General features: G+C 45.1%; 1 protein-coding gene across 1 annotated transcript in view; it reads right to left on the bottom strand.

The window, feature by feature from the left end:
• The window catches only part of LOC306919212 (uncharacterized protein), a gene marked incomplete at its 3' end in the record, with an annotated part of 54376 nt that overhangs the window by 7660 nt on the left and 24688 nt on the right, over window positions 1–22028 (bottom strand). Inside the window, exons 6-10 of the mRNA XM_079532032.1 lie at window positions 16025–16093; window positions 14713–14853; window positions 12845–12956; window positions 9472–9498; window positions 3420–3494 (exon numbers count right to left, since the gene is read on the bottom strand). Of these exons, the coding sequence (XP_079388158.1) occupies window positions 3420–3494; window positions 9472–9498; window positions 12845–12956; window positions 14713–14853; window positions 16025–16093 (424 nt within the window). The remainder of the gene's footprint in view (window positions 1–3419; window positions 3495–9471; window positions 9499–12844; window positions 12957–14712; window positions 14854–16024; window positions 16094–22028) is intronic.

Below are 22028 nucleotides of genomic sequence, written 5' to 3'. Positions count from 1 at the left end.
TGCAGTGGTTTTCAACCCTTTTCATATCAAGGGTCCATTATGTATTCGTCATCTGAGCCACGGACCACCGTTTGATGACATTTAGCCTCTCAGACCCATCTGAGCCACGGACCACCGTTTGATGACATTTAGCCTCTCAGACCCATCTGAGCCACGGACCACCGTTTGATGACATTTAGCCTCTCAGACCCATCTGAGCCACGGACCACCATCTGATGACATTTAGCCTCTCAGACCCATCTGAGCCACGGACCACCGTTTGATGACATTTAGCCTCTCAGACCCATCTGAGCCACGGACCACCGTTTGATGACATTTAGCCTCTCAGACCCATCTGAGCCACGGACCACCGTTTGATGACATTTAGCCTCTCAGACCCATCTGAGCCACGGAACCACCGTTTGATGACATTTAGCCTCTCAGACCCATCTGAGCCACGGACCACCGTTTGATGACATTTAGCCTCTCAGACCCATCTGAGCCACGGACCACCGTTTGATGACATTTAGCCTCTCAGACCCATCTTAGCCACGGACCACCGTTTGATGACATTTAGCCTCTCAGACCCATCTGAGCCACGGACCACCGTTTGATGACATTTAGCCTCTCAGACCCATTTGAGCCACGGACCACCGTTTGATGACATTTAGCCTCTCAGAATTATATGCTGTATTGATTGATGTTGATAAGATTAGGAGAGATGACAGGCAAACGTTGATCAATCAGTAAATTAAGTACAGCTCCATTTGGTTTCATTTTACATAGTGGTGATACTACCAGGGCTGATACAGATAGATAGTGGTGATACACACAAGAGCAGGGGGCTGATACAGATAGATACAGTGATGTACCCGAACGTGTTCAAAGAACGATAGTTCACAAACGCGTTCCTATTTCGGCTGAACGTGAACTGAACGTACTGTATTTCTGCCTGATGAACCATTGTGAACGCGTTCATTTCTGGCGTGTGTGAACGTCACTTTCTCACGTTCAACTTCGTTCAAAAGTGAGTGAGCCTTCCAGGCGAAACCCCCGCTAAAACACACCCTAACCAGTCCTTAATATCTAGCGGAAAACCCACCAATAAGCCCTTATCCAACACAAATTAACTAATCTTTCTCAAGCCGCACAATTTCACTGGAGCGTGCAGCGCGCATATGCACGCAGACAGCAGACACATACAGTCCTACATGTCCCGACCCAAACACTGAGGAGGTAAAGTAAACGTGTTAGCCACGGAAAATAGATTCCAATTGCTTGTTATTTTTGCGTCGATGAGGTATGTCGTATGTGTCCAACTGTCCATACATGATCGCCTTGTTCGGCCAAAAAAATATATCTCCCTCCCTCCACAGAAGCACAGTGATGCCTGATTTATTCTTCATCGTACACGTGTTCCATGCTGAAAACGTGTTGTGAGCTTGTAGGCTGTGGCTGTGAGGCTGTGAGCTTGTAGGCTGTGGCTGTGAGGCTGTGAGCTAGTAGGCTGTGGCTGTGAGGCTGTGAGCTTGTAGGCTGTGGCTGTGAGGCTGTGAGCTTGTAGGCTGTGGCTGTGAGGCTGTGAGCTAGTAGGCTGTGGCTGTGAGCTAGTAGGCTGTGGCTGTGAGGCTGTGAGCTTGTAGGCTGTGGCTGTGAGGCTGTGAGCTTGTAGGCTGTGGCTGTGAGGCTGTGAGCTTGTAGGCTGTGAGGCTGTGAGCTTGTAGGCTGTGGCTGTGAGGCTGTGAGCTAGTAGGCTGTGGCTGTGAGCTAGTAGGCTGTGGCTGTGAGGCTGTGAGCTTGTAGGCTGTGGCTGTGAGGCTGTGAGCTTGTAGGCTGTGGCTGTGAGGCTGTGAGCTTGTAGGCTGTGGCTGTGAGGCTGTGAGCTAGTAGGCTGTGGCTGTGAGGCTGTGAGCTAGTAGGCTGTGGCTGTGAGGCTGTGAGCTAGTAGGCTGTGGCTGTGAGGCTGTGAGCTTGTAGGCTGTGGCTGTGAGGCTGTGAGCTAGTAGGCTGTGGCTGTGAGGCTGTGAGCTAGTAGGCTGTGGCTGTGAGGCTGTGAGGCTGTGAGGCTGTGAGGCTGTGAGGCTGTGAGCTTGTAGGCTGTGGCTGTGAGGCTGTGAGCTAGTAGGCTGTGGCTGTGAGGCTGTGAGCTAGTAGGCTGTGGCTGTGAGGCTGTGAGCTAGTAGGCTGTGGCTGTGAGGCTGTGAGCTAGTAGGCTGTGGCTGTGAGGCTGTGAGCTAGTAGGCTGTGGCTGTGAGGCTGTGAGCTAGTAGGCTGTGGCTGTGAGGCTGTGGCTGTGAGGCTGTGAGCTTGCAGGCTGTAAGAACTGAGACCCTTCACAATAAAAGCATGTAGCTTTCACAAGTTGGCCCATAATACAGACAAGGAAAAGGATTAATCCTTAAATTCGGTGGCATTTCAAATTGCAAAGAGCTATTTTTTTTCCCAAAATGTAAAAGAAAAATCACACCCGTGTGAACTGAGTGGTGCAACCACCGGCACACGGTAACTGTGTCATTTCTCAACCGTTTTGGACGCGGGGCGGATCGCCGGAACAGGGCCTCCCCCCCCCCCCCCCGGGATAAAAAAGAAAAAAGAACGAAAAATAACTAAAATAGTTCATTTTTTGGAACCATGAACTTTAGTTCAAAATGTTGAATTAGGAACTATGAACAGAAGTAGTTCCTTTTTAAATTTCTGAACTGTGAACTGAACTAGTTCATAAAATAAATTAACTTTCCAAACACTGGATAGATAGAGGTGATACTCACAGCTAAGTGCAGGGGGCTGATACAGATAGATAGAGGTGATACTCACAGCTAAGTGCAGGGGGCTGATACAGATAGATAGAGGTGATACTCACAGCTAAGTGCAGGGGGCTGATACAGATAGATAGAGGTGATACTCACAGCTAAGTGCAGGGGGCTGATACAGATAGATAGAGGTGATACTCACAGCTAAGTGCAGGGGGCTGATACAGATAGATAGAGGTGATACTCACAGCTAAGTGCAGGGGGCTGATACAGATAGATAGAGGTGATACTCACAGCTAAGTGCAGGGGGCTGATACAGATAGATAGTGGTGATACTCACAGCTAAGTGCAGGGGGCTGATACAGATAGATAGAGGTGATACTCACAGCTAAGTGCAGGGGGCTGATACAGAGCTACCAGGGCAGATATGTGATACTCACAGCTAAGTGCAGGGGGCTGATACAGAGCTACCAGGGCAGATATGTGATACTCACAGCTAAGTGCAGGGGGCTGATACAGATAGATAGAGGTGATACTCACAGCTAAGTGCAGGGGGCTGATACAGATAGAGGTGATACTCACAGCTAAGTGCAGGGGGCTGATACAGAGCTACCAGGGCAGATATGTGATACTCACAGCTAAGTGCAGGGGGCTGATACAGAGCTACCAGGGCAGATATGTGATACTCACAGCTAGGTGCAGGGGGCTGATGGGAGCTCTGACATCAGAGTCGTTCAGGAGGTCCGTTCCCGAGGTCTCCATGAGCTGAAGGAAAGCAGAGATATAGCACTGTTACTATGACATCCCTGAAGCTGCATTCAAACCTACACACACACACACACACACACACACACACACACACACACACACACACACACACACACACACACACACACACACACACACACACACACACACACACACACACACACACACACACACACACACACACACACACACACACACACACACACACACACACACACACACACACACACACACACACACACACACACACACACACACCCCTAGTCTTTGCATTAACTTTGTATGGAATCAACTCCACGTCTTTGCATTGACTTTGTATGGAATCAACTCCTAGTCTTTGCATTAACTTTGTATGGAATCAACTCCTAGTCTTTGCATTAACTTTGTATGGAATCAACTCCTAGTCTTTGCATTGACTTTGTATGGAATCATGGATTGAAAAAAATTGGCTAGTGTAAGGCCACCTTAAAGGTGGCCTTACACTAGCCGATTTTTTCAATATGAAATCTGATAGCACCACAAACACTACAGGATAATCTGATAGCACCATTGATTGATTGATTGATTGATTGAAGAATTTATTAACAGTTTGCAGAATTACAGTACATTTCAGGCACAAACTCAATACAAAGGCTGTTAACTGTGAGTGGACGACCCAATTAAGCATTACACTTGTTTCCAACAGGGTCCACCATGTTCAAATCATCAAAACATTTAGAGACGTACAAATAGACACTTCTATAGACAGAACAGGAATTCATCATAAAGGAGGTAAAAAGGGAAAAGAAACATATACAGTGAGGGGGAAAAAAGGGGTGGGCGGTGGGGGGGATTCACGTTCAGCTCCGTTAATTTGTTTGTTTTCCTTGGAGGAGCTGCGTTGGGTCCCCAAGTCGGCTCCGTGGCCGTACCTTGAGTTGGCTGTGTGGCCGTGACCGTCTCTTTTGTTGTCCTTGCGTTGGGTCCCCAAGTTGGCTCAGTGGCCATACCTTGAGTTGGCTGTGTGGCCGCGACCGTCTCTAGTGTTGTCCTTGCGTTCGTGTTTGAGGGATTCCGATTTTACAGGGGCCAGTTTCGAATTGCAGCCGACCGTAGGTGCCCTTTGAGAGCGGTTTTGAAAGAGTCAAGGGATTCGCATGTCTTAATGACAGTTGGTAGGGCGTTCCACATTTTAGTGGCATAGGAGCGAAAAGAATTTAGTCCCTTGTTTGTGCCGAATCTGGGTTGTACATGGTTCGTTGCACTCCCTCTGGTGTTGTGGGTGTGGACTTCGTTAACATTAAGGAAGTATCTAGACAGGTACATGGGTATCTTGGTGGTGTATCGAATCTTGTGGACCAGACCCATTGCAAGATGCTGTACTCTGTCGTCGACCCTAAGCCATTCCAGCCTGTCGAAGTGGGCAGGGGTGAGGTGGGTTCGGGGGGCTAGATCAAGTAGGAGCCTGACCAGTTTGTTTTGGGAAGTCTGGAGCCTGGTTTTAAGGGCCTTTGAGGTGCTGTGGTACCAGGAGGTGCATGCATAGTCAAAGAAACCCTGTACAAGGGCTCCTGTTAAGGTCTTCAAGGTGTTTTTGTTGACCAGTGAGGAGATCCTGTAGAGGAATCTTGTTCTATGGTTGACTTTTTTGATTACGTTGGTGGCCATTTTATCACCGGAAAGATTAGCCTCCAGGATGGAACCTAGGTAGGTAATTTCATCTTTACGTGTGATAACATTGTCACCCACTCTAACCAAGAAGCCATTTGCCTTGCTGAGATTACTAATAGAGCCAAAGAGAATGGATTCAGTTTTTCCCAGGTGTAAAGATAGTTTGTTATCAGCGAGCCAGGTGCAGATTCTACCGAGTTCAGAGCTGAGGGCATTTTCAACCTGCAGTTTGTCCCTGTCCGAGACCAGCAGTGCTGAGTCATCTGCGAACAGGAACAAGTTGCAGTCACAGGCTGAAGTCATGTCGTTTACATATACTAGGAACAGTAGAGGCCCTAGTATGCTTCCTTGTGGAACGCCACAGCTCACTGGGAGGGGGGGGGACAGTGTTCCGTTCACTTCCACCATCTGTTCTCTCCCCTCCAGGTAGGATTGCATCCAGCTCACTGATGTGCTATCGAAACCAATTGCTTTTAGCTTGTTAACCAGTATGGAGTGGTTCACGGTGTCAAAAGCCTTTTGGAGGTCCAGCATGACCATGCCGCAGTATTTGCCAGCGTCCACCTCTTGTTTGATGTGGTCGCTCAAATAGAGGAGGCATGTGTCAGTGGAGTGGGATGTTCTGAAGCCAGATTGGAACTCGTACAATAATTTATTAGTGGCAAGATACTTTTCAACCTGTTCATAGACTATTTTTTCCATCACTTTCGAGATGGAACTAAGAATAGAAATAGGGCGGTAGTTGCCGGGGTCTAATTTACTCCCTTTCTTGTGCAAGGGGGTTACTTTGGCCAGTTTGAAATCTTGGGGGACCTGTCCCTGTTTGATGGAGAGGTTTACTATGTGGGTGATGATTGGAGCTATAGAGATGGCTGAGTCTCTGAGAAATTTGGAGGGAATGTTGTCATGTCCTGTGGCCTTGTGGGGTTGGAGGGCACTCAGTTTCTTAATTACCTCATCAGTTGTTACCATAACTAGTTTAAAATCGTCTTTACAAACACCTAGGTTTTTGTAGAAGGTTGTAATGTGCTCTACACCAAAGAGCCCAGAGTGGGAGGGCAGTTTGTTAACCAGAGTTGTTGATATGTTTGTAAAGAAGATATTCAAGTAGTTGGCCACATCAAGGTTGTCAGTGATGAGAGTGTTGTCAGATTTGATGTTTATGTTCGAAAATCTGGTTTTTAGTTTCTGACCATAGCTTAGTTGATTGTTTAGTAGCTTCCAGAGCTCATGAGGATTGTTTTTGTTTTCCTCAGCTTTATCATTAATGAAGTTACTTTTAGCTGATTTGGTCATGGCAGTTACACTGTTTCGTAGTTTGATTCGTTGTGTATTTAGGTTGTTCAAACGAGCTTGGCGAACACTGTCGAAGCGCTTGGCTAGCTTTGACTTGCATTTTAGAACTTCAGAGCATTTTTTGTCTCTGGCTTTCATTGCAGCCAGTATGTCCGAATTCATCCATGGTTCCGAGCGGGTTTTGCCCCTGGTGGTTCTCAAAGGAGCCATGTTGTTCAGTACTGATGTAAATTTGGTTTTGAAGCCAAGCCAAGCTTCTTCGACATGTGTGCTTTTAAGCTCATCGGACCAATCCAGACTCTCCAATACTTGGTTAAAGACCTCACTAGAGTAGGTTTTGAGGTCCCTTGATATGACTGTTTTGTGGCAGCCGGTCTTAAGTTTTTGTATTTTGCGGGTACAGAATATCATAAAATGATCACTAAGCCCACATACAATAACCCCTTTCTTGGAGATTCTGGATTTGTCCGAGGACAGAATGAGATCAATGACAGTTTGAGTAGAATCACACACTCTAGTGGGTTGGGTAATTAGCTGACTGACACTATGTAGATCACAGAACTTACTGAATGACTTAAACACAGGTGCTTCCTTTCGTTGCATGTCTGTATTGTAGTCGCCAATCAGGATTTTCTCTACACATTCCTCCTCAGCTAAGCACCCCTCAAGTATATCATAGAACCCATGTTGGTCAGGCGGTCTGTAGACGGTGCCCACTAATACTGATTTAGCTTTTTTGAAAATTAATTCAACCCACACAGTTTCAATTTCATCATGCTGTAAGTCAGTACGAGTAACATATTCAGTGTCTTTGTGAATATACATACACACGCCACCACCATGCCTGTTTCTGTCGTTTCTGATCAAAGAATAGTTCTCTATTTCAACTTCTGGGTCTTTGGTTGACTCATCAAGTTTGGTTTCAGAGAAGCTAATGATGTTCGCCTTACCGCATTGAAACATATGCCTGATTTCAGCCATTTTGGGTCCAATGCTGTTGACGTTCAGGTGAAAGATATGAAGTCCGTTGGCTCTGACTATGGTGCTTATTTCCTCCATGGCGAAATAGGGGAGCGGAGGGCCATTGTTGATGTCTGTAGAAGCCGCGGGGTGCCGTGGGGGGAGGGTGGGGGGTGCGTGGGGGTCGTCGTGGGGTGGCGGGAGTGGGGGATGGGGTCCCTCGTCCAGGTTTGTTGAGGGCGCTGGTGGGGCCGATTGAGCCATGGTGTCGACCGGAGAAACAGCAGAAATAGCAGGTAAAGTATCACGGTGTCCGTCTCCAGCCGCTTTGTCCCCCTTGGTTGGATGTGGAGACTCTTCACGCCTGTAGATGGTGGTGTTGTCCGTGTCTTTTGCCTCGACTGCCGCCGATGTAGGATTATTCCGCCTGCTGTTGTCTGGGACGCGCTCGGCTCTTGCGAATGTATTATTCACAGCCGGGACATCAGCGTGTATATCCAGCATGGGTGTGCAGGTTGGCTGGTGGTGAGGAATGATGCTAGCGGTGTTGTTGTTGTTGTTGGTCGTCGCCTGGCTGGTCGGCATTGGTGTTGTTGAGTCGATGGGGATTCCTTTGTTCTCTCCGGTTTCTTGTTCACTCCGGAGTAGTCTTGTCATTTGTCGTGTGTTCACGGGACCAGGGTTACTTTCAATGTCGCCAGACAGTAACAAAATAATGAGAAAGAAAGATCTCTTCCCTTTGCTAAGCTGGAGCTTGTCTCTTCGGGCCAACAAGGACTGAATAGCCCATATTCCGTGTCCAGGACGCTTTCCATTGTTCACGTTGCTTTCGTCACTGACCAGGTAAAAGTCGCTGTGAGAATCCGGTTGAAAATCCTCTTTTGCGGTTTTGTTTTTCTCCATTTCACCTCGATGTAATCCCCTTGGTATATTAAGATAGGAATCCGTACACCATAGGAGGAGAAAGAGAAAATGTGGAAAAAACCGTGACTTTGAGTCAGAAGACGCGCACGAGCGAGAGAAAACACGTCTTGCCATGGTGAGAGCGGAAGTTCTACAGGATAATCTGATAGCACCACTACAGGATAATCTGATAGCACCACACACTACAGGATAATCTGATAGCACCACTACAGGATAATCTGATAGCACCACACACTACAGGATAATCTGATAGCACCACTACAGGATAATCTGATGGCACCACACACTACAGGATAATCTGATAGCACCACACACTACAGGATAATCTGATAGCACCACACACTACAGGATAATCTGATAGCACCACACACTACAGGATAATCTGATAGCACCACACACTACAGGATAATCTGATAGCACCACTACAGGATAATCTGATGGCACCACACACTACAGGATAATCTGATAGCACCACACACTACACGATAATCTGATAGCACCACACACTACAGGATAATCTGATAGCACCACACACTACAGGATAATCTGATAGCACCACACACTACAGGATAATCTGATAGCACCACACACTACAGGATAATCTGATAGCACCACTACAGGATAATCTGATGGCACCACACACTACAGGATAATCTGATAGCACCACACACTACACGATAATCTGATAGCACCACACACTACAGGATAATCTGATAGCACCACTACAGAATAATCTGATAGCACCACACACTACAGGATAATCTGATAGCACCACACACTACAGGATAATCTGATAGCACCACACACTACAGGATAATCTGATAGCACCACACACTACAGGATAATCGGAGTGGGGAAGAGCAAATATCAAACATTCTTGATGTTGATCGGGCCGATCCCGATCGCGCTTTGAGCGGTCAGGCACCCCCCGAGCGTCAAAAATGACCGATTATCGGCTAGTGTAAGGCCACCTTTAGTTGTATCTCTATGTTTTGTCGTAAAATGAAGGCTCTACGTCATGAGTTCATCATACAATTAAATATATTTTTGTAATAATTGATTCAATTGACTAGTTTGATTGTAGGTCAACGGTATCGACCGTCTGTATCGACACAAAGGGAGCGAGAATACAAACAGAACTCACCACGTCTAGAGGAGTTTCACTGGCGATCTGGAGGAGCAACGGAAACAGAACCACACAGTCAAGGAGGAGCAACGGAAACAGAACCACACAGTCAAGGAGGAGCAACGGAAACAGAACCACACAGTCAAGGAGGAGCAACGGAAACAGAACCACACAGTCAAGGAGGAGCAACGGAAACAGAACCACACAGTCAAGGAGGAGCAACGGAAACAGAACCACACAGTCAAGGAGGAGCAACGGAAACAGAACCACACAGTCAAGGAGGAGCAACGGAAACAGAACCACAGTCAAGCATTGCATCACAGTCAGTGTGGTTTTACAGAACCACACAGTCAAGCATTGCATCACAGTCAGTGTGGTTTTACAGAACCACACAGTCAAGCATTGCATCACAGTCAGTGTGGTTTTACAGAACCACACAGTCAAGCATTGCATCACAGTCAGTGTGGTTTTACATAACCACACAGTCAAGCATTGCATCACAGTCAGTGTGGTTTTACAGAACCACACAGTCAAGCATTGCATCACAGTCAGTGTGGTTTTTGGCAGCGGTCATAGTCTCTTCAATAGTCTTCATTTAGTTTTAGTCATAGTCTCTTCAATAGTCTTCATTTAGTTTTACTCACCTGGAATGTTTTAGTGTGTTAGTCTACATAGTTTTAGTCATAGTCTCTTCAATAGTCTTCATTTAGTTTTAGTCATAGTCTCTTCAATAGTCTTCATTTAGTTTTAGTCATGGTCTCTTCAATAGTCTTCATTTAGTTTTACTCACCTGGAATGTTTTAGTGTGTTAGTCTACATAGTTTTAGTCGACTAAATCTACAGTTGACTTAGACGCACAAAATGTATTTTGGCGGGCCTTGATGCCGTCGTAATGACTTTCACTTGCTGTGCTATTTCCAGCATGCAAGTGTAAAATGACTTATACTGGATCTCCTAGTCCCTTCCTAACATTTTAGTCTACTTTTATTTGTTGACGAAATTGTCAGTATATTTAGTCTCAGTTTTAGTCATCATGGCTTAGTTTTCGTCAGTGGAAAAAGGTAAAAAAAGGTAGTCGACGAACATTTTTCGTCTTAGTTTTAGTCGACGAAAACAACACCGGCGTCACAACACGGTGTAGAGTTGACACTTTTACAATTAATCACATTTTAATTTTTTTAATATGTTTTATCCCACGATTTTGTAACCCATTTTTCACCCCTGTGTCAATGTGATCCTGGGCTCTACACACCCTCCGCCAACCTGGGGAGAGCAACGGACTTGACCTCATGCTTCCTTCATGCCCGAGTGTCCAAGTCGCTCCTTTACACCTGACAGGGGGGAGTTCCTTTACACCTGACAGGGGGGAGTTCCTTTACACCTGACAGGGGGGAGTTTACACCTGACAGGGGGGAGTTTACACCTGACAGGGGGGAGTTCCTTTACACCTGACAGGGGGGAGTTCCTTTACACCTGACAGGGGGGAGTTTACACCTGACAGGGGGGAGTTTACACCTGACAGGGGGGAGTTCCTTTACACCTGACAGGGGGGAGTTCCTTTACACCTGACAGGGGGGAGTTCCTTTACACCTGACAGGGGGGAGTTTCTCCTTTACACCTGACAGGGGGGAGTTCCTTTACACCTGACAGGGGGGAGTTTCTCCTTTACACCTGACAGGGGGGAGTTCCTTTACACCTGACAGGGGGGAGTTCCTTTACACCTGACAGGGGGGAGTTCCTTTACACCTGACAGGGGGAGTTTCTCCTTTACACCTGACAGGGGGGAGTTTACACCTGACAGGGGGGAGTTCCTTTACACCTGACAGGGGGGAGTTTCTCCTTTACACCTGACAGGGGGGAGTTTACACCTGACAGGGGGGAGTTCCTTTACACCTGACAGGGGGGAGTTTCTCCTTTACACCTGACAGGGGGGAGTTTCTCCTTTACACCTGACAGGGGGGAGTTTCTCCTTTACACCTGACAGGGGGGAGTTCCTTTACACCTGACAGGGGGGAGTTCCTTTACACCTGACAGGGGGGAGTTTCTCCTTTACACCTGACAGGGGGGAGTTTCTCCTTTACACCTGACAGGGGGGAGTTTCTCCTTTACACCTGACAGGGGGGAGTTTCTCCTTTACACCTGACAGGGGGGAGTTTCTCCTTTACACCTGACAGGGGGGGGTTTCCCTGACAGGGGGGAGTTCCTTTCCACCTGACAGGGGGGAGTTCCTTTACACCTTACAGGGGGGAGTTTCCAAACAATTATTTTATACTATATTTGTTACCGGCGGGTAGCGTGCAAAAAATAAAAAAGTGTGAAAATAGACAATCTATGAATTGAAATTGTAGATTGTTTACCGTAATTTGACTATTTTTGAAAATATTACCCTTTTTGGGGGAAAATATCCTAAAAAACGTATTATAATCGGGACTATTTGACATTCAATGTTATTTTTCTACAAATGAGTCAAATGAGTCTGGGGGACAAATAGGGGTCGTCTTAACCCATTCTGGGTGGGAACCCCTTTTGGTGTTAGCTATTGAAAAATAGCAGATCTACAAGCTCATAGCGCGCCGAAATCGAAGAACGACTGACATAGAAACAGCTTTTTCAGAAAACTGTCATTTCCATATAGTTTATATTAATTGACGAAATTGTCAATATATGAAGTCATAGTTTTAGTCATCATAGCTTAGCTTTTTATTTCGTTTTCGTCAGGGAAAAAAACGGTAGTCATTTTTTTGTCATGATTTCAGTTGACATAATGACTGGTACTGGTACTGGTACTGGTACCAGGTACATAATGACTGGTACTGGTACTGGTACCAGGTACATAATGACTGGTACTGGTACTGGTACCAGGTACATAATGACTGGTACTCCTAAATGCATTAGGAGACTGGTACTGGTACATAATGACTGGTACTCCTAAATGACATAATGACTGGTACTCCTAAATGACATAATGACTGGTACTCCTAAATGACATAATGACTGGTACTCCTAAATGACAATGACTGGTACTCCTAAATGCATTCAGTTGACATAATGACTGGTACTCCTAAATGCATTTGCGTCATGCTCTCTGAATTGGTCAAAAAAACTGTGTTTTCTATTTTAGACTTTGTCGTACAATGGGGATCACAAAATAGCAGATCTGCAAAGCTCAGAGCAAGTTACATCACGACACACCGTGAGCTTGTAGGTCTGCTGTTTGTTTTGTTGGCCTACATTAATGACAGGGCCCAAAATACACCCGGTTGAAAGAGGTTGAACCTCGTCTTGACCTAAACAACACAGTTCAGATCCTTCTCTGTGCTATCGGTGAATGTACTCTGTGTGTGTGCGCCTGCTGCGTGCGTGCGTGCGTGCGTGCGTGCGTGCGTCTCACCAGCTCCAGGCAGAGGCGGTGTCCGTAGGCAGAGGCGTAGTGCACAGCGTTGTAACCCTGATTGTCCCTGATGCCTGCTTTAGCATCGTTACGGAGGAGGTATTCTAGACACCTGGACACAACAACATGCTTTAGCATCGTTACGGAGGAGGAATTCTAGACACCTGGACACAACAACATGCTTTAGCATCGTTACGGAGGAGGAATTCTAGACACCTGGACACAACAACATGCTTTAGCATCGTTATGGAGGAGGTATTCTAGACACCTGGACACAACAACATGCTTTAGCATCGTTATGGAGGAGGTATTCTAGACACAACAACATGCTTTAGCATCGTTACGGAGGAGGAATTCTAGACACCTGGACACAACAACATGCTTTAGCATCGTTATGGAGGAGGTATTCTAGACACAACAACATGCTTTAGCATCGTTATGGAGGAGGTATTCTAGACACCTGGACACAACAACATGCTTTAGCATCGTTACGGAGGAGGAATTCTAGACACCTGGACACAACAACATGCTTTAGCATCGTTATGGAGGAGGTATTCTAGACACAACAACATGCTTTAGCATCGTTATGGAGGAGGTATTCTAGACACAACAACATGCTTTAGCATCGTTACGGAGGAGGTATTCTAGACACCTGGACACAACAACATGCTTTAGCATCGTTACGGAGGAGGAATTCTAGACACCTGGACACAACAACATGCTTTAGCATCGTTATGGAGGAGGTATTCTAGACACCTGGACACAACAACATGCTTTAGCATCGTTATGGAGGAGGTATTCTAGACACCTGGACACAACAACATGCTTTAGCATCGTTATGGAGGAGGTATTCTAGACACAACAACATGCTTTAGCATCGTTACGGAGGAGGAATTCTAGACACCTGGACACAACAACATGCTTTAGCATCGTTATGGAGGAGGTATTCTAGACACCTGGACACAACAACATGCTTTAGCATCGTTATGGAGGAGGTATTCTAGACACAACAACATGCTTTAGCATCGTTACGGAGGAGGAATTCTAGACACCTGGACACAACAACATGCTTTAGCATCGTTATGGAGGAGGTATTCTAGACACCTGGACACAACAACATGCTTTAGCATCGTTACGGAGGAGGAATTCTAGACACCTGGACACAACAACATGCTTTAGCATCGTTATGGAGGAGGTATTCTAGACACAACAACATGCTTTAGCATCGTTATGGAGGAGGTATTCTAGACACCTGGACACAACAACATGCTTTAGCATCGTTACGGAGGAGGAATTCTAGACACCTGGACACAACAACATGCTTTAGCATCGTTATGGAGGAGGTATTCTAGACACCTGGACACAACAACATGCTTTAGCATCGTTACGGAGGAGGTATTCTAGACACAACAACATGCTTTAGCATTGTGTAGATAGAATGAGCTCTAAGTGTAGCTAGAATGAGCTCTAAGTGTAGATAGAATGAGCTCTAAGTGTAGATAGAATGAGCTCTAAGTGTAGATAGAATGAGCTCTAAGTGTAGATAGAATGAGCTCTAAGTGTAGATAGAATGAGCTCTAAGTGTAGATAGAATGAGCTCTAAGTGTAGATAGAATGAGCTCTAAGTGTAGATAGAATGAGCTCTAAGTGTAGATAGAATGAGCTCTAAGTGTAGATAGAATGAGCTCTAAGTGTAGATAGAATGAGCTCTAAGTGTAGATAGAATGAGCTCTAAGTGTAGATAGAATGAGCTCTAAGTGTAGATAGAATGAGCTCTAAGTGTAGATAGAATGAGCTCTAAGTGTAGCTAGAATGAGCTCTAAGTGTAGATAGAATGAGCTCTAAGTGTAGATAGAAGAGCTACTGACTTCCCGTCCGTGTCGGAGGCAGCAGCGTAGTGGAGCGGTGAGCAGCCTCTCTCGTCCAGCTCGTTGACGCTCGCCCCGGAGCCCACCAGGGCGAACACACACTGGTAGTTACAGTTAGCTGCAGCGTAGTGCAGGGAGGTCCTGGAAGGTAAACACACACTGGTAGTTACAGTTAGCTGCAGCGTAGTGCAGGGAGGTCCTGGAAGGTAAACACACAGTATTAATGGAGCTCCAAACTGATTGGCTCCCATTTCTACAGTATTAATGGAGCTCCACTCTGATTGGCTCCCACTGCTACAGTATTAATGGAGCTCCACTCTGATTGGCTCCCATTTCTACAGTATTAATGGAGCTCCACTCTGATTGGCTCCCATTTCTACAGTATTAATGGAGCTCCACACTGATTGGCTCCCATTTCTACAGTATTAATGGAGCTCCACTCTGATTGGCTCCCATTTCTACAGTATTAATGGAGCTCCACACTGATTGGCTCCCATTTCTACAGTATTAATGGAGCTCCACTCTGATTGGCTCCCATTTCTACAGTATTAATGGAGCTCCACTCTGATTGGCTCCCATTTCTACAGTATTAATGGAGTTCCACTCTGATTGGCTCCCATTTCTACAGTATTATTGGAGCTCCACTCTGATTGGCTCCCATTTCTACAGTATTAAAGGAGCGCCACTCTGATTGGCTCCCATTTCTACAGTATTAATGGAGTTCCACTCTGATTGGCTCCCATTTCTACAGTATTAATGGAGTTCCACTCTGATTGGCTCCCATTTCTACAGTATTAATGGAGCTCCACTCTGATTGGCTCCCATTTCTACAGTATTAAAGGAGCTCCACTCTGATTGGCTCCCACTGCTACAGTATTAATGGAGCTCCACTCTGATTGGCTCCCATTTCTACAGTATTAAAGGAGCTCCACTCTGATTGGCTCCCACTGCTACAGTATTAATGGAGCTCCAGTCTGATTGGCTCCCACTGCTACAGTATTAATGGAGCTCCACTCTGATTGGCTCCCATTTCTACAGTATTAAGGGAGCACCCCCCCCCTCCCACCATCTTTATGATGAATTCCTGTTATGTTCTTTGGCTTTATAGAAGTGTCTATTCGTACGTCTCTAAATGTTTTGATGAATTGAACAAGGTGGACCCTCTTGTAAACAAGTGTAATGCTTTATGGTGTCGTCCACTCACAGTTAACAGTCTTTGTATTGAGTTTGTGCTTGAAATCTACTGTAATTCTGCAAACTGTTAATAAATACTTCAATCAATCAAAATTGTCTCCCACTGACTGCTACAGACCTGCCAAAGCTGTCCTTCCTGTTGAAGTCTGCCCCCGTGTTCAGGAGAAGATTCAGACACTCCAGGTTTCTGAAGAGACAAGAGAGATCAGATAAAATTATATATATATATATATATATATATATGAGAGATCAGATAAACCCATTTACACCTGAGGACGATTCTATACATGTCTTCTAAATCCTGACAGTTTTCTCGAAAACCCCATGTTTCTATATCAGTGGTTCTCACAGGGTTAAACCCCATGTTTCTATGTCAGTGGTTCTCACAGGGTTAAACCTCATGTTTCTATGTCAGTGGTTCTCACAGGGTTAAACCCCATGTTTCTATATCAGTGGTTCTCACAGGGTTAAACCCCATGTTTCTGAATCATTAGAGTCCTGGACTACATCTATATGAATCATTAGAGTCCTGGACTACATCTATCTGAATCATTAGAGTCCTGGACTACATCTATCTGAATCATTAGAGTCCTGGACTACATCTATCTGAATCATTAGAGTCCTGGACTACATCTATCTGAATCATTAGAGTCCTGGACTACATCTATATGAATCATTAGAGTCCTGGACTACATCTATCTGAATCATTAGGGCATGATTCTCTGGACTACATCTATCTCTCCCTGTCCTCTCCATTCCCTCTCCCTGTGCTCCTCTCCATTCCCTCTCCCTCTCCTCCTCTCCATTCCCTCTCCCTGTGCTCCTCTCCATTCCCTCTCCCTGTGCTCCTCTCCATTCCCTCTCCCTGTGCTCCTCTCCATTCCCTCTCCCTGTGCTCCTCTCCATTCCCTCTCCATTCCCTCTCCCTGTGCTCCTCTCCATTCCCTCTCCCTGTGCTCCTCTCCATTCCCTCTCCCTCTCCTCCTCTCCATTCCCTCTCCCTGTGCTCCTCTCCATTCCCTCTCCCTGTGCTCCTCTCCATTCCCTCTCCCTGTGCTCCTCTCCATTCCCTCTCCCTGTGCTCCTCTCCATTCCCTCTCCCTCTCCTCCTCTCCATTCCCTCTCCCTGTGCTCCTCTCCATTCCCTCTCCCTGTGCTCCTCTCCATTCCCTCTCCCTGTGCTCCTCCCCATTCCCTCTCCCTCTCCTCCTCTCCATTCCCTCTCCCTGTGCTCCTCTCCTGCAGAGCCTGGTCATCCATGTAATGTGATACAGTAGTCTTTTTAACCACTGCACTGAACAAAGTTCCTAAAATAAAAAAGGTTCTTTGAAGTTGAAGTAGTATAAGTATATGTTTTAAGCATCGTTATACTTTAGCTATTGAGAAATAGCAGATCTACAAGCTGGATTCCAGGGGGTCCCTGCAGGAACTACATATTTTCAGATGGGGGTCGGCGGCCAAATACAGATGATTCTAGGGGTGCTTGACATGAAAATGTTTGAGAACCAACTGACATAGAAACATAGGGTTTAACCCTGTGAGAACCACTGATATAGAAACATAGGGTTTTAACCCTGTGAGAACCACTGATATAGAAACATAGGGTTTAACCCTGTGAGAACCACTGATATAGAAACATAGGGTTTTAACCCTGTGAGAACCACTGATATAGAAACATAGGGTTTAACCCTGTGAGAACCACTGATATAGAAACATAGGGTTTAACCCTGTGAGAACCACTGATATAGAAACATAGGGTTTAACCCTGTGAGAACCACTGATATAGAAACATAGGGTGTAACCCTGTGAGAACCACTGATATAGAAACATAGGGTTTTAACCCTGTGAGAACCACTGATATAGAAACATAGGGTTTTAACCCTGTGAGAACCACTGATATAGAAACATAGGGTTTTAACCCTGTGAGAACCACTGATATAGAAACATAGGGTTTTAACACTGTGAGAACCACTGACATAGAAACATAGGGTTTAACCCTGTGAGAACCACTGATATAGAAACATAGGGTTTTAACCCTGTGAGAACCACTGACATAGAAACATAGGGTTTAACCCTGTGAGAACCACTGACATAGAAACATAGGGTTTAACCCTGTGAGAACCACTGATATAGAAACATAGGGTTTAACCCTGTGAGAACCACTGACATAGAAACATAGGGTTTAACCCTGTGAGAACCACTGATATAGAAACATAGGGTTTTAACCCTGTGAGAACCACTGATATAGAAACATAGGGTTTTAACCCTGTGAGAACCACTGATATAGAAACATAGGGTTTAACCCTGTGAGAACCACTGATATAGAAACATAGGGTTTAACCCTGTGAGAACCACTGATATAGGAACATAGGGTTTAACCCTGTGAGAACCACTGATATAGAAACATAGGGGTTTAACCCTGTGAGAACCACTGATATAGAAACATAGGGTTTAACCCTGTGAGAACCACTGATATAGAAACATAGGGGTTTAACCCTGTGAGAACCACTGATATAGAAACATAGGGTTTAACCCTGTGAGAACCACTGATATAGAAACATAGGGTTTAACCCTGTGAGAACCACTGATATAGAAACATAGGGTTTTAACCCTGTGAGAACCACTGATATAGAAACATAGGGTTTTAACCCTGTGAGAACCACTGATATAGAAACATAGGGTTTAACCCTGTGAGAACCACTGATATAGAAACATAGGGTTTAACCCTGTGAGAACCACTGATATAGAAACATAGGGTTTAACCCTGTGAGAACCACTGACATAGAAACATAGGGTTTAACCCTGTGAGAACCACTGACATAGAAACATAGGGTTTAACCCTGTGAGAACCACTGATATAGAAACATAGGGTTTTAACCCTGTGAGAACCACTGATATAGAAACATAGGGTTTTAACCCTGTGAGAACCACTGATATAGAAACATAGGGTTTAACCCTGTGAGAACCACTGATATAGAAACATAGGGTTTAACCCTGTGAGAACCACTGATATAGAAACATAGGGTTTAACCCTGTGAGAACCACTGACATAGAAACATAGGGTTTAACCCTGTGAGAACCACTGACATAGAAACATAGGGTTTAACCCTGTGAGACCCACTGATATAGAAACATAGGGCAAACAGCGCAAATTATATGTATATAATTATAAACGAAACTTGCCAACTTGGCACGCATTGCTTCACTCCTTGTTAAATGTCAGAACGTTAATAAGTTAACTAATGTTAGTTACTTTCACATAATGAGAAAAAAGTTAATTTGTACTGTTCACCACACGACCAAATGCTATATTACAACTCGGCAATGATAAAAGCCCTTATGATGAATGCACTGCAGGGTTATAAAAAAAAACAAAAAAACAATTGCACACTCGCCTGCAGAGGTAAAATAGATAGACTTTTTTTTATCAGAGCTGCATTGATTCATGCAGGGAATAGATTAATATCATCTCACGGTCATCTGTCTGAATGCCATGTGGAGAATGGATTTGTTCTGATCATGAACATGTGGCATAGCCAGGCCTATAGCTATTTAAATTTTCAACCATATACGGCGGGTAGCCTCCTCTTTGTCAGATCCTCTTTGTCAGCCTAAGTGCAGGTTCATTTCATGATGTCGTCATATTAAAATGATTCGCGGGACATTTGGCACCAAACTTGATTGATCTCATGATGAGATCAATGTAGTAGCCTACAGCCTAGCTATAAGTTCCCCATATTATAATTAATTAAGGTGCACTGGCTTAAAACTATGACTGGCCGAATTGCACGCGCTGATGCAATAATGTGGACTTCTATTTTTTTATAGGGCTAATTAGCCCTCGTGACTGCTGTCTGTCTGTCTGTCAGACCGGCATGTCTGTGAACCATAGAAATCATCTGTTCTGTCCGGGCCGGGCTCACCGCGCCGTTATATTCATTTTCCAATGTGAATTTCACCCAGATTGGACTGTTCAGCAGCAGCATGCTTCTGTCCCCCACACACACACACACACACACACACACACACACACACACACACACACACACACACACACACACACACACACACACACACACACACACACACACACACACACACACACACACACACACACACACACACACACACACACACACACACACACACACACACACACACACACACACCGACAGTCAGACTGACTCAAAGGAGCTCCGTAACAAACCAATTTCAATAGGCCTACTGCAGGCATTACTACACTAAACAACGTTGGATTCGTACAGTGCAGAATGCAGATAAGTGTATGTTCTTATTATAATTGTGAGTTTGTTTTTTAACATGCAGAGCGAGTCCGCGAGAGCCGATCTACAAGCTCACAGCGCGTTGCACTGCGAGTAGAAGGTTGTCAAGTGAGCAGCGCAATCGCGCATGCTAGAAATATCCTAATAAATAAATCAAAAGGTGTCGGGCTTGCAGGGGCAGTTTCTGCATATGGGACTCTAGGCTAACCTGCCTCTAGAATGCATTAGGCATGCCACGGTATGAGATTTTACAGTACGGTACGGTGCCGGTATTGAAAACCTATACCTCGGTATTCCACGGTATTTATATTAAAAAAAATATAAAAAAAAAGATTGCCCCCCCCCCACCTATGTCTAGTGACTACCCCCACCTCCTTATAAGCCCTTCTTTGTTCCCCAACCTGTAGGCCTACATATCTTATCTTTTACTTTTTTACCTTTTATGATAATTTGAATTTTGTTATTTGTCATGTGAATTGTCATGATTATGAATTGATTACCCAGGACCGAATGGAAACAAGACTGCAAGGACTTTTTTCAGTGATCCCTTTGGACATGTGTTTGACTGTACCCTATACTGATTACATTTCTGCCAATAAAGTATTCAATCAATGAATCAATAGCTATTCCCCACTGTATTTCACTGTACTATGGCTCCCCCTAATGGCCGTTTTGTACCCTGCACGCTGTAGTGCAATCTGCGCATGCTCACAACTGCGTGCCTCTGTTGACACCTGACAGTTCACACTTTTAGTTTAGTAGGCTACATGTGGAAATATGGAATATACAATTGGATCTGGGTGTCTTTCAGCAACACTAACTCAAAGGTAGGAAGCAACTTTTCAATCTACTGCAGCTGTGTGGTGAAAATAAATGTTTTGCCTTAGTCTGGGAGTGGAGTTGCACTGCATGCGCAGCATGCGCTGCACACCAACGCTGTATTAAAATACCGTAAGCTCGAAATCTCACGGTATCAACACCGTGGCTGTTCCTGTCGCTGGTATTACCGAAATTCGGTAAACCGCGGCATGCCTAGAATGCATGCATTTAGGCATACAAGTGATACTAGGCTTTTATATAAGCTATCATTTTTTTATGTGCTGACCAATATTTTGGACACATGCCTACATATTTTATCTGAGATTGGGGACTTTTAATTGATTCAGCATGAAGACTAAAGCCTTCTGAATAAATCTACGCAAGTGGTACACTACCCTCTGAGCTGGCGCAGCTTTTAGCGGAGTTTCCGACCAAACAACGTCACCGTCAAGTTCACGTTCAAGTTCATGAATTCCCACGTAATGTGGGAATCCACGTAAATGCCTGTCCGCTCACGCTCCGCTCACGTACGTCACTTTATGAGCGTAAACGCCGTGTGAATGAGGACCATAGGGTTTAACCCTGTGAGAACCACTGATATAGAAACATAGGGTGTAACCCTGTGAGAACCACTGATATAGAAACATAGGGTTTAACCCTGTGAGAACCACTGATATAGAAACATAGGGTTTAACCCTGTGAGAACCACTGACATAGAAACATAGGGTGTAACCCTGTGAGAACCACTGATATAGAAACATAGGGTTTTAACCCTGTGAGAACCACTGACATAGAAACATGGGGTTTAACCCCGTGAGAACCACTGACATAGAAACATAGTGTTTAACCCTGTGAGAACCACTGACATAGAAACATAGGGTTTAACCCTGTGAGAACCACTGACATAGAAACATAGGGTTTAACCCTGTGAGAACCACTGACATAGAAACATAGGGTTTTTCAGAAAACTGTCATGATTTAGAAGACTTTTTTGTAGAATCGAGCTCAGGTCTAAATGGG

The sequence above is a fragment of the Electrona antarctica genome (genome assembly GCF_951216825.1).
Source record: "Electrona antarctica genome assembly, contig: scaffold_655, whole genome shotgun sequence".
Lineage (NCBI taxonomy): Eukaryota > Metazoa > Chordata > Actinopteri > Myctophiformes > Myctophidae > Electrona > Electrona antarctica.
This window is presented reverse-complemented; position numbering and strand designations above follow the sequence as displayed.